Source organism: Gopherus flavomarginatus, chromosome 5 (genome assembly GCF_025201925.1).
Source record: "Gopherus flavomarginatus isolate rGopFla2 chromosome 5, rGopFla2.mat.asm, whole genome shotgun sequence".
Taxonomy (NCBI): domain Eukaryota; kingdom Metazoa; phylum Chordata; order Testudines; family Testudinidae; genus Gopherus; species Gopherus flavomarginatus.
Genome location: NC_066621.1, coordinates 7,586,014 through 7,599,911, shown reverse-complemented (window position 1 = coordinate 7,599,911; position 13,898 = coordinate 7,586,014). Strand labels below are relative to the sequence as shown.

Sequence of the window (13,898 nt, the reverse complement as noted above, 5' to 3'; positions counted from 1 at the left end):
TCCAGGGCAGATTGGCAGAGGCCCTGAAGGTTTTTCACCTTCCTCTGCAGCATGGGGCATGGGTCACTTGTTGGAGGATTCTCTGCAGCTTGAGGTTTTCAAACCACAATTTGAGGACTTCAATAACTCAGATATAGGTTAGGGGTTTGTTATTGAAGTGGATGGGTGAGATTCTGTAGCCTGCATTGTGCAGGAGGTCAGACTAGATGATCATAATGGTCCCTTCTGACCTTAAAGTCTCTGAGTCTATGAGTTAGAGGGCTTATTCCTTCACCTGCTCACTTCCCTGGTCCTTGTTGCAAGAACAGAGAGCAAAAATACCAGAAGTCCAAAGTCCAAACAATTCAATGTTTATTGGGGTGAACTTCCAGCAAGTGTGATTCCAGTTTCCTTCCTCAGTGTCCCCCTTCCCAGCTCTGACACCACAGAGCCTTGCCTGTGTCCCTGTTCCCATTTCCCACCCCTTTAGCAAAAAAAAAAAAAAATTTCCCCCACCCGCATTCCCCGTTCCCATTCGCCCCACCCTTACTTCCTGATGACTGCAAACTATATAGTAAAACGTGAGTTCTGCTTAGCTATACCTTAACCAATCATTTTACTGAAATTTAACTAACCAATCCTAACATATTGTAACATGATTATTTAACCAATTATATCCCACCACCTTAATTGGTTTACACCCAACAAAATTAATTATACAGCAGACAGAAACAATCACAGAACCAGAGAGAGATTATACAGACAAACAATAGGGAAGTGGAGACCACAGTGATAGAACAATACAGAAATGAAGATTTCACATCCCAGCTATTGATAAGTGAGTTCTTGCCAGACAGGATGCTATCAAACTGCGTTTCCTTTTACATCTTCTAGGCTCTTCCCTTAATCTGGAGGTGATAGATCTGTCACCTTTCTAACAGCCCCACATTGCTTTATTTCAATGTAACTAGTTTGGAATGTGAGGATGTGACCGTTCGCTTCCCAGCTTATGGCTGGCCCTGCTGCTTAGCCAAAGGGCTTAGCCTAAGAACAGGGCCTCAGACTGTCACAGTGAGAAAAGGCCCTTACACCAGCAGACAATGATTTTGATTCTTTCTTTTATAGCTCTATAACTAGCTATGTGATAAGAATACACCTAAATTCTTCAAGTATAGGCCTTTGCAGACAGGCCTGAATATCTATATCCTAAGAGCCATCATGACTGTGCAGTATAACATAGCAGTTATCACATTCTGGGATGCAATCCAGACGAGTGAGGGGTTGTACCACCACCTGCCCTGTAACTCTGAGTGCCTTAACTGTTCTGCTGACATGACTCACATCCTGCAGACTAACAGCCAGCAGACAAGCATGCACTGAGTGTTGTGTGTTATGCAGTTCTGGCTCAGCAACTCTGACTCCAGCAGCCTGTTTGTTACACCCCAGCCAGACTTAGTTATCCATCTGCCTTGGTTACTATTGGCCACCTGACTCCAAACAAATTCCCTGTTCTGCATTTTCCCAAAACAACATGCCCTTTCCTTGACTATTCAGAGGGATAATTCCATTTGTGTTCTCCTTTCAAGAGTCAATACTCAGCAACTTGCCACATTAACTGGAGTTAACAATCACTTTGATTCCAACATAGCACTGGGTTAGTTTAGATTAAAAGTAAAACAGGTTTATTAATGAAAGAAGATGGTATCACTTCACAGCCTAAGTAGAAGGAATCAAGTTACAAAGGTTTACAAACAAAAGTAAAAAATATATACTTCTTAATTCTAAAATGTTGACAAGCTATTGTTTAGATATCAGGCAAGATTCCTACCATACACTTCTTCAACTAAGATGTCTTGTCACCCCTCTGCTCAGGATCTCTCCCCAAAGACAATGGGCTCGATTTCTTTGTCTTCCTAGGTGAAAGATAGCAAGGAGTTCTTTGCTCCTCTCTTTTACAGTCCAGGTGGCCATTGGCATGGATTCTTCTGAAGTTCATCCTTCAAAACAAACAGTATTCAAGCTGTGAGGAAGGAGAGATTGATGAGTCTGGTGTGGAAGAGAAATTCAAGCTGATTTCTTCCCCTGCTGTTGTTAGCTATAATGCAGATGAATCTGTTCATGCCCTCTCCAATGCAAATGAATGGCATCTTTCCATGTGATTGTCAGTTGACTCTGATGATGCCTGGCTGGAGGCACCGGTTTTCCCTTTGTCTGGGAGAAATCTGTTTGCCCCCTCCCCAGACTTGTCTGGCAAACACATTTTTGTTCCACATTTCCTTCATATGTGTATGGTCCCTTGGATGTTTCCTGTACAGACACCACACAAGAATATTAATGATCAGTGTGTTAGTTTTTTCAATAATACCTAGCCTTGGTTTATGACATTAATGACTTGGGGGACACAGAATGGGTCAAGTCACCTGAAACTCATTACAGATACCAGAGAGTCCCTAGCTTTCTTGCCTTGGGATGGTGTTAGAGTCACAGTTATATTATAGCATAATAATAGAATATTATGGAAACCATTCTTCCTGCTCTGACCAAGGCCAGCTGCTGCCTTGCTTGCTTTGCCCTGAGAGACTCCCTGCCAGTTGGGAAATAGCTGGTGTTGTGGCCATGGCTGCCTTGTAGCAATTGTATTGTCCTCATCTACTATGTGAAATCAGCAAGACTTGCTTCTGTGACAGTATATAGCCCTGTTCTCATATCTTTAGGTCATTTACTGGTGAACGTGTGTTACAAGGTGCCCCTATGCCTAACCTGCAGAAGATGTGAGCAGGTCCCCCCTGGTCCCCATTTCTCCCTCTACACCTTCCCTCTGGGCAATCTCATTCAGAAACACAAATTCAACTGTCATCTCTAAGCCAATGTCTCGCAGAACTACTTCTTCTCTTTGGACCTTTCTCCATCTGCCTAGAGTAAAATCTCAGCATGTCTTTCTGATATCTCCTTGGGAGTATGTCCAGCCATCCACTTAAGCTGAACATGGCCAAACCCACAGCCCTTAGTCTTCCCTCCCCTCATCAGTACATCCCACACCTCCTTCATCAGTCACTGTGGATAATATCACCAGCCTCCTTGTCACTCAGACCCATAAGTTGGGCATTATTTTTGACTCATCCCTCTTTCTCGATATTCACGCACAGGTTTTGTCTAAATCCTCCTGATTCTGCACATTTCTAAGATAGGCTTTTCCTCTCCTTCCTCACAACAAAACTCTGCCAGCCAGGCTCTTTTTGTCTCATTTTAACTACTACAATATCCTCTTCTCTTGCCTTGACATTTGCAATCTTCCCCCACCTACAACCATTCCAAATGCTGCTATCAAAATAATTTCCTGGCTTGTCACTTTGATCATGTCTCCCCTCTCTTTGCACCCATCTGGGCTACTTCCTTCTCTATCCAGTAGACACGAAGCCCTTCATTGCCTGCCCTCATCCTGGGATAGGGGGTTGGACTAGATGATCTCCTGAGGTCTCTTCCAACCCTTATCTTCTATGATTCTATCCTATCTATACACTATCAAGATGTTGGCTCCTGTATTCACTCTGACAGTTATGTCACATTTCATCACAATCACATAAGAACATAAGAACTGGCTCAGAACAATGATCCATCCAGAGCTGTATCCTGTCTTCTGACAGTGGCCAATGTCAGGTGCTTCAGAGAGAATGAGAAAATCAGGTAATCATCAAGTGATCCACCCCATGTCTACTTTCTCGCATGCTGTCCCTCACACATGGGAAGAGCTCCACATAAACATCCACAAAACTATCTCATTAACCTCTTTCAAATGCTTCCTTAACACTCATTTTGTGATGCCTGCAGAAAATTTAGCAATAGTTAGGCAATGGTTAGATGCTGAGACCACTGCCTATCTGCTAACCAGTGCTATGTTATTGTTTCCTTGTGGTCCCCCTTGGTTGGTATCCACACAACGTCTCTGTCTTATACTTACTTTGTGACCTCTTTGGGACACAGAATATCTTTTAATTCTTTGTGTGTACCGTGCCTAGCATCATGGGGCCCTGGACAATGATTGGGTCCCCTATGTGCATTGTATTTATATTATTATTAATTAGTTAATTAATAATAATAATAATAATAATGTAATGGCTGGAAATAAAGACTCATCAGCATAATCACTCATCACAGATTGATTTCCTCCACTAACAACTCACTGCTGATGGTTTTTGGTTTTTGTTTTTAAACAGAGTCTCTAAGTCTAGCTGAACTGAATAGAGCTGTAAGAATAACTTGATATTTTGGTTCACTGGCCATACCACAAAACCAAAACAAAACAAAATAAAAGAAAATGTCTTTGGGTCTGGGCAGATACCCTCTAAACATCCAGTTACCTGGACTCAGCTCTGGTCTACACTATGAGTTTAGGTCGAATTTAGCAGCGTTAGATTGATTTAACCCTGCACCCGTCCACACGATGAAGCCATTTTTGTGGACTTTAAGGGCTCTTAGAATAGATTTTGGTACTCCTCCCTGATGAGGAGAGTAGCGCTGAAATCAACCTTGCTGGGTAGAATTTGGGAGAGTGTGGATGCAATTTGAGGATATTGGACTCCAGGAGCTATCCCAGAGTGCTCCATTGTGACTGTTCTGGACAGAACTCTCAACTCAGATGCACTGGTCAAGTAGACAGGAAAAGCTGCACAAACTTTTGAATTTCATTTCCTGTTTGGCCAGCGTGGCGAGCTGATCAGCACAGGTACTGTGTAGAGCTCATCAGCAGAGGTGACCATGGAGTCCCAGAATAGGAAAAGAGCTCCAGCATGGACCGAACGAAAGATACTGGATCTGATCACTGTATGGGGAGATGAATCCGTGCTATCAGAACTCCATTCCAAAAGATGAAATGCCAAAATATTTGAAAAAATCTCCACGGGCATGAAAGACAGAGGCTATAACAGGGACCTGCAGCAGTGCCGCTTGAAACTTAAAGAGCTCAGGCAAGCCTACCAAATAAATAAAGAGGAAAATGGCCACTCCGGGTCAGCCCTCCAGATTCTGCTTCTATGATGAGCTACATGCAATTCTAGGGGATGCCACCACCCCTGTTCATGGACTCCTGCATGGGGGGAGTCTCATGCAACAGCAATGAGGATTTTGGGGATGAGGAAGATGATAGCTCACAGCAGGCAAGTAGAGAAACCATTTGCCCCAACGGCCAGGAACTGTTTATCACCCTGGAGACAATACCCTTCCAACCTGGGCTCCAGGACCTTGAAGGCAGAGAAGGCACCTCTGGTGAGTGTACCTTTGTAAATATAAAACATGAATCATAGAATACCAGGGTTAGAAGTGACCTCAGGAGGTCATCTAGTCCAACCCCCTGCTCAATGCAGGATCAATCCCCAGACGGATTTTTGCCCCACAGCCTTAAATGGCCCCTTCAAGGATTGAACTCACAACCCTGGGTTTAAGCATGCCAATGCTCATACCACTGAGCTATCCCTTCCTGGTTTAAACCCAACTGTGTTTAATCATTAATTTGCCCTGAAGCCTTGGGATGCATTCACAGCCAGTACAACAAATGGAATGCAGTCAAGCAATATCCATTCTTTATCTCTCTGTGTTATCCTCAGGAGAGTGATATCATTCATGGCAGAGGAGGCTCTAGATTTTTTACCACCCCAAGCATGGCAGTCAGGCAGCCTTCAGCGGGAGGTCCACCGGTCCCGTGGCTTCAGCGTAAGCACTGCCAAATTGCTGCCAAATCTGCAGGACTGGTGGACCTTCTGCAGGCGTGCCGCCAAAGGCAGGGACCCCCCCTGCCACGGCTTGCTGCCCCAGGAACACGCTTGAAGCACTGGTGCCTGGAGCCGCCGCTGATTCATGGTCACCTGGTTGAAATAGGGGAATTTTCTTAAGAGGACATTCAGAGATGGCCATTCCTGCTGGGCTGTGTGCCTGTGGCTGAACAGAAATCATCCCCACTGTTAGCCATGTGGTGTGGGAGGGGTGAAGTGATCATCCCAGAGAACTGGGTGTGGGGGGGGGTTAGTTGGGTTTGTGCTGCACGTTAAACTGAAAACCGAAGCCCCTCCTTTTAAATGGCCAACCCAACGGGTGCTTGGTATGGGAAATTTTAGTTGCCCTTTTCTGAACCTTTTCTAGTGCCAGTATATCTTTTTTGAGATGAGGAGACCACATCTGTACGCAGTATTCGAGATGTGGGCGTACCATTGATTTATACAAGGGCAATAATATATTCTCAGTCCTGCTTGCTTTTTTGACTGCCTCTGCACAATGCGTGGACATCTTCAGAGAACTATCCACGATGACTCCAAGATCTTTTTCCTGACTCATTGTAGCTAAATTAGACCCCATCATATTGTATGTAGAGGTGGAGTGTAGCAGGTTGGTTACCCATTCTTGCCCTGAGGGGTTTAAAAAGCGGCCTGAGAGGGCTCGCAAGCTGCAGCTCTAAAAGCTTGGCTGATTGGGGAAGCTGGGCCACACCCTAATCAAGTGACAGCTGGCCTGTATAAAAAGGCCAGGGGAGGCAGGAGCCGGAGCAGTCTCTCTCTGACTTGAGAGGAAGACAGACCTGGCTGCTGGGGAGTTCACCCAGGGTATCTAGAGGGAGGCAGGGCTGGGGAAAGGCCTTAGGAGCTGGGAAGCCCTAGGCCAGTAACTCCCCAGGCTGCAGGGCCTAGTTCTAGGCCTCCTAGGTATTGGGCTTGCAGAGGGGCAGACGGAGGGTGGGTAAAGGCAGCCAGTCCAAACACCTTGTTGCCTGTGATGATTGGCTGATACACTGCAGTCTGCCCCCAACGTCTGGGGGCTAAACAGAGACTGGCAGTAGCCATGACTGAGGGATAGGGAGTGGGGATTCCCCAGGGAGGGGAGATCCAGACTGTGGGGTACTGCAGGAGGCAGAACCCTGGGATAGGGGAACCAGGCTCTGGAGGGGACAAGGGGCCAGAGGAGAGGTGGATCATCGGCCTGCAGAGGGTGATCCTGGGTTGAAGAGCTAATTCCCAAGGACGACTAGCAGAAGGCACTGCAGGGGTGAGTCTGTGCTGTGCTACATGGGGTTATTTTTTCCAATGTGCATTACTTTACATTTATCCACATTAAATTTCACTTGCCATTTTGTTGCCCAATCACTTTGTTTTGTGAGATCTTTTTGAAATTCTTCACAATCTGCTTTGGTCTTAAGTAACTTGAGCAGTTTAGCGTCATCTGCAAACTTGGACACCTCACTTCTAACCCCTTTCTCCAGATCATTTATGAATTAGTTAGATAGGATTGGTCCTAGGACTGACCCTTGGGGAACACCACTAGTTACCCCTCTCCATTCTGAAAATTTACCATTATTCCTACCCTTTGTTCCCTGTCTTTTAACTAGTTCTCAATCCATGAAAGGATCTTCCCTCTTATCCCATGACAACTTAATTTACATAACAGCCTTCAGTGAGGGACCTTGTCCAAGGCTTTCTGGAAATCTAAGTACACTATATCCTCTGGATCTCCCTTGTCCACATGTTTGTTGACTCCTTCAAAGAATTCTAATAGATTAGCAAGACATGATTTCCCATTACAGAAACCATGTTGACTTTTGCCCAACAATTTATGTTCTTCTATGTGTCTGACAATTTTATTCTTTACTATTGGTTCAACTAATTTGCCCAGTACTGACATTAGACTTACCGATCTGTAATTGCTGCGATCACCTCTGGAGCCCTTTTTAAATATTGGCGTTTCATTAGCTATCTTCTAGTCACTGGGTACAAAATCTGATTTAACGGACAGGTTACAAACCATAGATAGTAGTTCCGCAATTTCACATTTGAGTTCTTTCAGAACACTTGGGTGAATGCCATCTGGTCCCAGTGACTTGTTACTGTTAAGTTTATCAATTAATTCCAAAATCTCCTTAATGACACTTGAATCTCTGACAATTCCTCAGATTTGTCACCTACAAATGATGGCTCAGGTTTGGGAATCTCCCTAACATCCTCAGCTGTGAAGACTTAAGCTAAGAATCCATTTAGTTTCTCTGCAATGACTTTATCATATTTAAGTGCTCCTTTTTTATTCGATCGTCTGGGTCCCCATTGGTTGTTTAGCAGGCTTCCTGCTTCTGATGTACTTAAAAAAAAAAATTATTACCCTTTGAGTTTTTGGCTAGCTGTTCTTCAAATTCCTTTTTGGCTTTCCTTATTACATTTTTACACTTAAATAGGCAGTGTTTATGCCCCTTTCTATTTACCTCACTAGGATTTGACTTCTGCTTTTTAAAAGATGCCTTTTTTATCTCTCACTGCTTCTTTTACATGGTTGCTAAGCCATGGTGGCTCTTTTTTATATAGAATAATAGAATATCAGGGTTGGAAGTGACTTCAGGAGGTCATCTAGTCCAACACCCTGCTCAAAGCAGGACCATTTCCCAACTAAATCATCCCAGCCAGAGCTTTGTCAAGCCTGACCTTAAAAACCTCTAAGGAAGGAGATTCCACCACCACCCTAGGTAACCCATTCCAGTGCTTCACGCCCTCCTAGTGAAAAAGTTTTTCCTAATATCCAACCTAAACCTCCCCCACTGCAACTTGAGACCATTACTCCTTGTTCTGTCATCCGGTACCACTGAGAACAGTCTAGATCCATCCTCCTTGGAACCCCCTTTCAGATAGTTGAAAGCAGCTATCAAATCCCCCCGCTTTCTCCTCCTCTTCTGCGGACTAAACAGTCCCAGTTCCCTCAGCCTCCCCACATAAGTCATGTGCTCCAGCCCCCTAATCATTTTTGTTGCCCTCTGTTGGACTCTTTCCAATTTTTCCACATCCTTCTGGTAGTGTGGGGCCCAAAACTGGACACAGTACTCCAGATGAGGCCTCACCAATGTCAAATAGAGGGGAATGATCACGTCCCTTGTTCTGCTGGTAATGCACCTACTTATACAGCCCAAAATGCCATTAGCCTTCTTGGCAACAAGGGCACACTATTGACTCATATCCAGCTTCTCATCCACTATAACCTGTACATCCTTTTCTGCAGAACTGCTTTCTAGCCATTCGGTCCCTAGTCTGTAACAATGAATGAGATTCTTCCATCCTAAGTGCAGGACTCTGCACTTTTCCTTGTTGAACCTCATCAGATTTCTTTTGGTCCAATCCTCTAATTTGTCTAGGTATCTCTGTATCCTATCCCTACCCTCCAGCGTATCTACCACTCCTTCCAGTTTAGTGTCATCTGTAAACTTGCTGAGGGTGCAGTCCACAACATACTCCAGATCATTAATGAAGATATTGAACAAAACCATCCCCAGGACCGACCCTTGGGGCATTCTGCTTGAAACCAGCTGCCAACTAGACACGGAGCCATTGATCACTACCTGTTGAGCCCGATGAACTAGCCAGCTTTTTATCCACCTTATAGTCCATTCATCCAGCCCATAGTTCTTTAACTTGCTGGCAAGAATACCATGGGAGACTGTATCAAAAGCTTTGCTAAAGTCAAGGAATAACATATCCACTGCTTTCCCCTCATCCACAGAGCCAGTTATCTCATCATAGAAGGCAATCAGGTTGGTCAGGCATGACTTGCCCTTAGTGAATCCATGCTGACTGTTCCTGATCACTTTCCTCTCCTCTAAGTGGCTCAGAATTGATTCCTTGAGGACCTGCTCCATGATTTTTCCAGGGACTGAGGTGAGGCTGACTGGCCTGTAGTTCCCCAGATCCTCCTCCTTCCCTATTTTAAAGATGGGAGCTACATTAGCCTCTTTCCAGTCATCCAGGACCTCCCCTGTTCGCCATGAGTTTTCAAAGATAATGGCCAATGGCTCTGCAATGACATCCGTCAACTCCTTTAGCACCCTTGGATGCAGTGCATCCGGCACCATGGACTTGTGCTCATCCAGTTTTTCTAAATAGTCCCAAACCACTTCTTTCTCCACGGAGGGTTGGTCACTTCCTCCCCATACTGTGCTGCCCAGTGCAGAAGTTTGGGAGCTGATTTTGTTCATGAAGACAGAGCCAAAAAGGGATTGAGTGCTTTAGCTTTTCCACATCCTGTCACAAGGTTGCCTCCTTCATTGAGTAAGGGGCCCACGCTTTCCTTTACTTTCTTCTTGTTGCTAACATACCTGAAGAAATCCTTCTTGTTGTTCTTAACATCTCTTGCTAGCTGCAACTCCAAGTGTGATTTGGCCTTCCTGATTTCACTCCTGCATGCCTGAGAAATATTTTTATACTCCCTGGTCATTGGTCCAATCTTCCACTTCTTGTAAGCTTCTTTTTTCCTTTGAAGATCAGCAAGGATTTCACTGTTAAGCCAAGCAAAACTTCTTTTACTGTGTTTTTTAATTTGGGGTATACATTTAAGTTGAGCCTCTATTATGGTGTCTTTGAGAAGTGTCCATGCAGCTTGCAGGGATTTCACTCTAGTCACTGTACCTTTTAATTTCTGTTTGACTAACCCCCTCATTTTTGCATAGTTCTGCTTCCTGAAATTAAATGCCAGTGTTGGGCTGCTGATGTGTTCTTCCCACCACAGGAATGTTAAATGTTGTTATATTACGGTCATAGTTAGCTCTTGGACCAGATCCTGCGCTCCACTCAGGACTAAATTGAGAATTGCCTCTCTCCTTGTGGGTTCCTGTACCAGCTGCTCCAGGAAGCAGTTGAGAAATTTTGTCCCTGCATTTCGTCCTGAGGTGACGTGTTCCCAGTCAGTATGGGGATAATTGAAATCCCCCACTAATATTGCGTTCTTTATTTTGATAGCCTCTCTAATCTCCCTTAGCATTCCATAGTCACTATCACTGTCCTGGTCAGGAGGTCGATAATAGATCCCTACTGTTATATTCTTATTAGAGCATGGAATTACTACCCATAGAGATTCTATGGAACATGTGGATTCATTTAAGTTTTTTACTTCATTTGATTCTACATTTTGTTTCACAAATAGTGTCACTCCCAACCACCATCTGCCCCCCGTACGACCTTTTCTGTCCTCCCAATATATTTTGTAGCCCAGATTGATTGTGTCCCATTGATTGTCCTTACTCCACCAGGTTTCTGTGATGCCTATTATACCAATATCCTCCTTTAACATGAGGCACTGTAGTTCACCCATCTTATTATTTAGACTTCTAAAGTGTGTGCAAGCACTTAAACAATGACAAGTTTTTAATCTGTCTGCCCTTTTCTGATGAGTCAGACTCTTTTATGTGAATGTTAGTTTTTTGTTTGATCTGGCCCATTCTCTATCCTCTTCCATCCTTTCCTCCTGACTAAAACCTATGAGGATATGATTACAGGCTTCGGACCTAATATTGATAGGCCATCAAAAAAAGTAATCAGATTTGTCAAAATCTAAATCTTCACTGAGGAAACCTTGAAGTAGGCAAACTCCAAGAGGGAAATTGTGCTTATCACGTGTTGCACAAAATCAAAAGGCAAAAAATTGTCCGAAGAAGTGTATACAAGTCATCAGTGATTGCAGTCACTCATCTAGCTAACATGATGTTCTTTGATCCTGTTCATTAAAATATATTTTAATAATCCTTATTCACCTGTAAGCCTTGAGGAACCTAAAGATGAAAGCTGAGTTTTTTTTTAAGGTATTGATTTCAATGAGCATTAGATGCCAAAATATCTTTAAAAATCTGTGCCTAAATGACATAGCACAATGACCGAAATAAATTTAACTGAATATCGAAGAAGCTTTTTATATGGAATATTTTAATCGATTTACAAAAAGGTCACTGTTAGAGAAAAAGAGATGAGGTACGTCTTGAGAAGACATTTGAAGGATGACAGAGTTTGCATGGCATATCTGTTCGGGGCATACTCCAGAGAAAGAAAAAAGCATAGAATAATTCTTTCACCAGGAATTCATCATATTATTTTCCTATTGCAATGACAACTGATCATTGATTTTTTTTTTGTATAAATGATCTTTGTGTACACTTCTCTTTTAGGACTAGACTGTTCTGCCTCTCTGTATCTGGACCGGAACCATGACTCCCACCTGCCAGCAAGAATATCATGAGGTCAGTATTCTGTGTGAAGACCCTGAAAGTCTGCATCAGCATCACACTGGAGAGAGATCTGGCAAGCTGGTTGTAATAAATTTGCTGCAGCTATTGTATGGCTTCCATCTGTAAGGTACAAACAGAGACTGTGCACTATAGACATGGTTGGAGAAAACTGTACCGAGGTTACTGAATTCATTCTCAAAGGATTCACAGATCATCCGTACATTCAGGTCCTTCTCTTCATGGTTTTCCTAGTGATCTATATTATTACTTTACTGGGGAACCTTGGAATGATTATGTTAGTCAGGATCGACCCCAGACTTCACACCCCCATGTATTATTTCCTTGGTAATTTGGCATTTGTAGATCTCTGTTATGCCACAGTCGTCGCCCCCAAAATGCTGGTGGATTTGCTAGCAGAGAGGAAAGCCATTTCTTACACTGGCTGTGCAGCTCAGATCTGTGTTTTCTGTATGCTGATTGTAACAGAGTGTTTCCTCCTGGCTGCAATGGCATATGACCGATATGTGGCCATCTGTAACCCGCTGCTCTATAGAGTTGTCATGTGCCCTAGACTTTGTGTCCTGCTGATGGCTGGGTCTTTCCTAGCTGGGTGTGTAAATTCAATAGCACAGACAACAGGCATGTTAACATTAACCTTCTGCGGCTCCAATGTCATTGACTTGTTCTTCTGTGACATCTCCCCGCTGCTTTCACTCACCCACTCGGACTCCAGCATCAATCACGTTTTGCTTATAGCTGTGACATATTTGACGGGGGTATTCAGCAGCCTGATTGTCCTCATCTCCTATGTTTTCATCCTCAACGCTATCCTGAGGATCCGCTCTGCTGAGGGCAGGCTCAGAGCCTTCTCCACCTGTACCTCCCACCTCACCGCCATCACCATCTTCTATGGGAGTGGCCTGTTCATCTATTTACAGCCCAGCACAAAGTACTCGAGGCAGCAGGACAAGGTGGTCTCAGTGTTCTACACTCTGGTGACCCCCATGTTGAACCCCCTGATTTACAGCCTGAGGAACAAGGAGGTGAAGGACGCCCTGAGGAGAGCGATAGAGAGGAAAACGTTCTCTCTGGGTCTTAATTCATGACCTGAGGCAATAAGCTTGAATGGGTGAATACCTGGCCCATGTGTTGTATCTCATTGTGCAATGTCCAGTGCTGGGCATGAATTACATTTGACTTCTCCCTTGTCAATGGCCAGACTCCCCAGCAGCCACATCCTAACAGGTCCAGTTTAAGACATTCAGCAAGCACCTCTTTGGCACTTGTATGCTGACAGGATTGGGACCCCACAGCCCTCCAAGTGTATTTTATACTGCAGTTTGGAGCCCTTGGAGAACAAGGCCAGTATCTGTTTTTTCTTGCTCTCCTGCAGGCCTGCAGCAGATAGGTATAGGTAGATTCTCCTTCATTTTTTACTCTTTATCTCCTTTCCCAAACTATTTATTTCCCCTGATCATTATTAAATTGTATTTAAGTGCCTGAGAACTATGAATATATTAACCCCTACATACATGCGCGCGCGCACAAACACACACTCTTCCCATTATATAGCTCCTCTGTGACTTATACTCATTAGTTCTCATATTCTTCCTATGAGAGCTGCTATCCTGCCAAAACACTGGGGCTACACTGTGTGTGAAGGATGTGGCCTTGATCTGTAATCATTTATGAATATTTTATGTGGCCTGATTATTGGGATGTTTCCTGTATGCATATGTTGGTTTAGTTTAATAGCAGGGATGTTGGAAAACAAGCAGAAGACAGCTCCAGATAAGCAAGCTCTTGGAAAGTGCTTCTAGGATCATTAAGAGACAATGCCTGTACTATTAGTTGTGAAGACGCTTGCTTCCTGTCTCCAGCCACGGTTACATGGCCTATTTGCCAAGGCTGG

At 44.0% G+C, this 13,898-nt stretch overlaps 1 protein-coding gene across 1 annotated transcript; it reads left to right on the top strand.

Moving 5' to 3' along the window:
* Positions 1-11,634: 11,634 nt before the first annotated feature.
* On the top strand, positions 11,635-13,092 carry LOC127051708 (olfactory receptor 1052-like). Its single transcript, XM_050954375.1, has 2 exons — positions 11,635-11,657; positions 12,162-13,092. The coding sequence occupies exons 1-2, from the start codon at positions 11,635-11,637 to the stop codon at positions 13,090-13,092; spliced, it is 954 nt and encodes a 317-aa protein (XP_050810332.1).
* The last annotated feature ends 806 nt before the right edge of the window (positions 13,093-13,898 follow it).

Bases quoted from the DNA above. Each gene is read 5' to 3' on its own strand.
- LOC127051708 (XM_050954375.1), top strand. From the start codon at position 11,635: ATGACCGAAATAAATTTAACTGA. The intron at 11,658-12,161 runs ATATCGAAGAAG...AGAAAACTGTAC, and splicing joins ACCGAAATAAATTTAACTGA to CGAGGTTACTGAATTCATTC.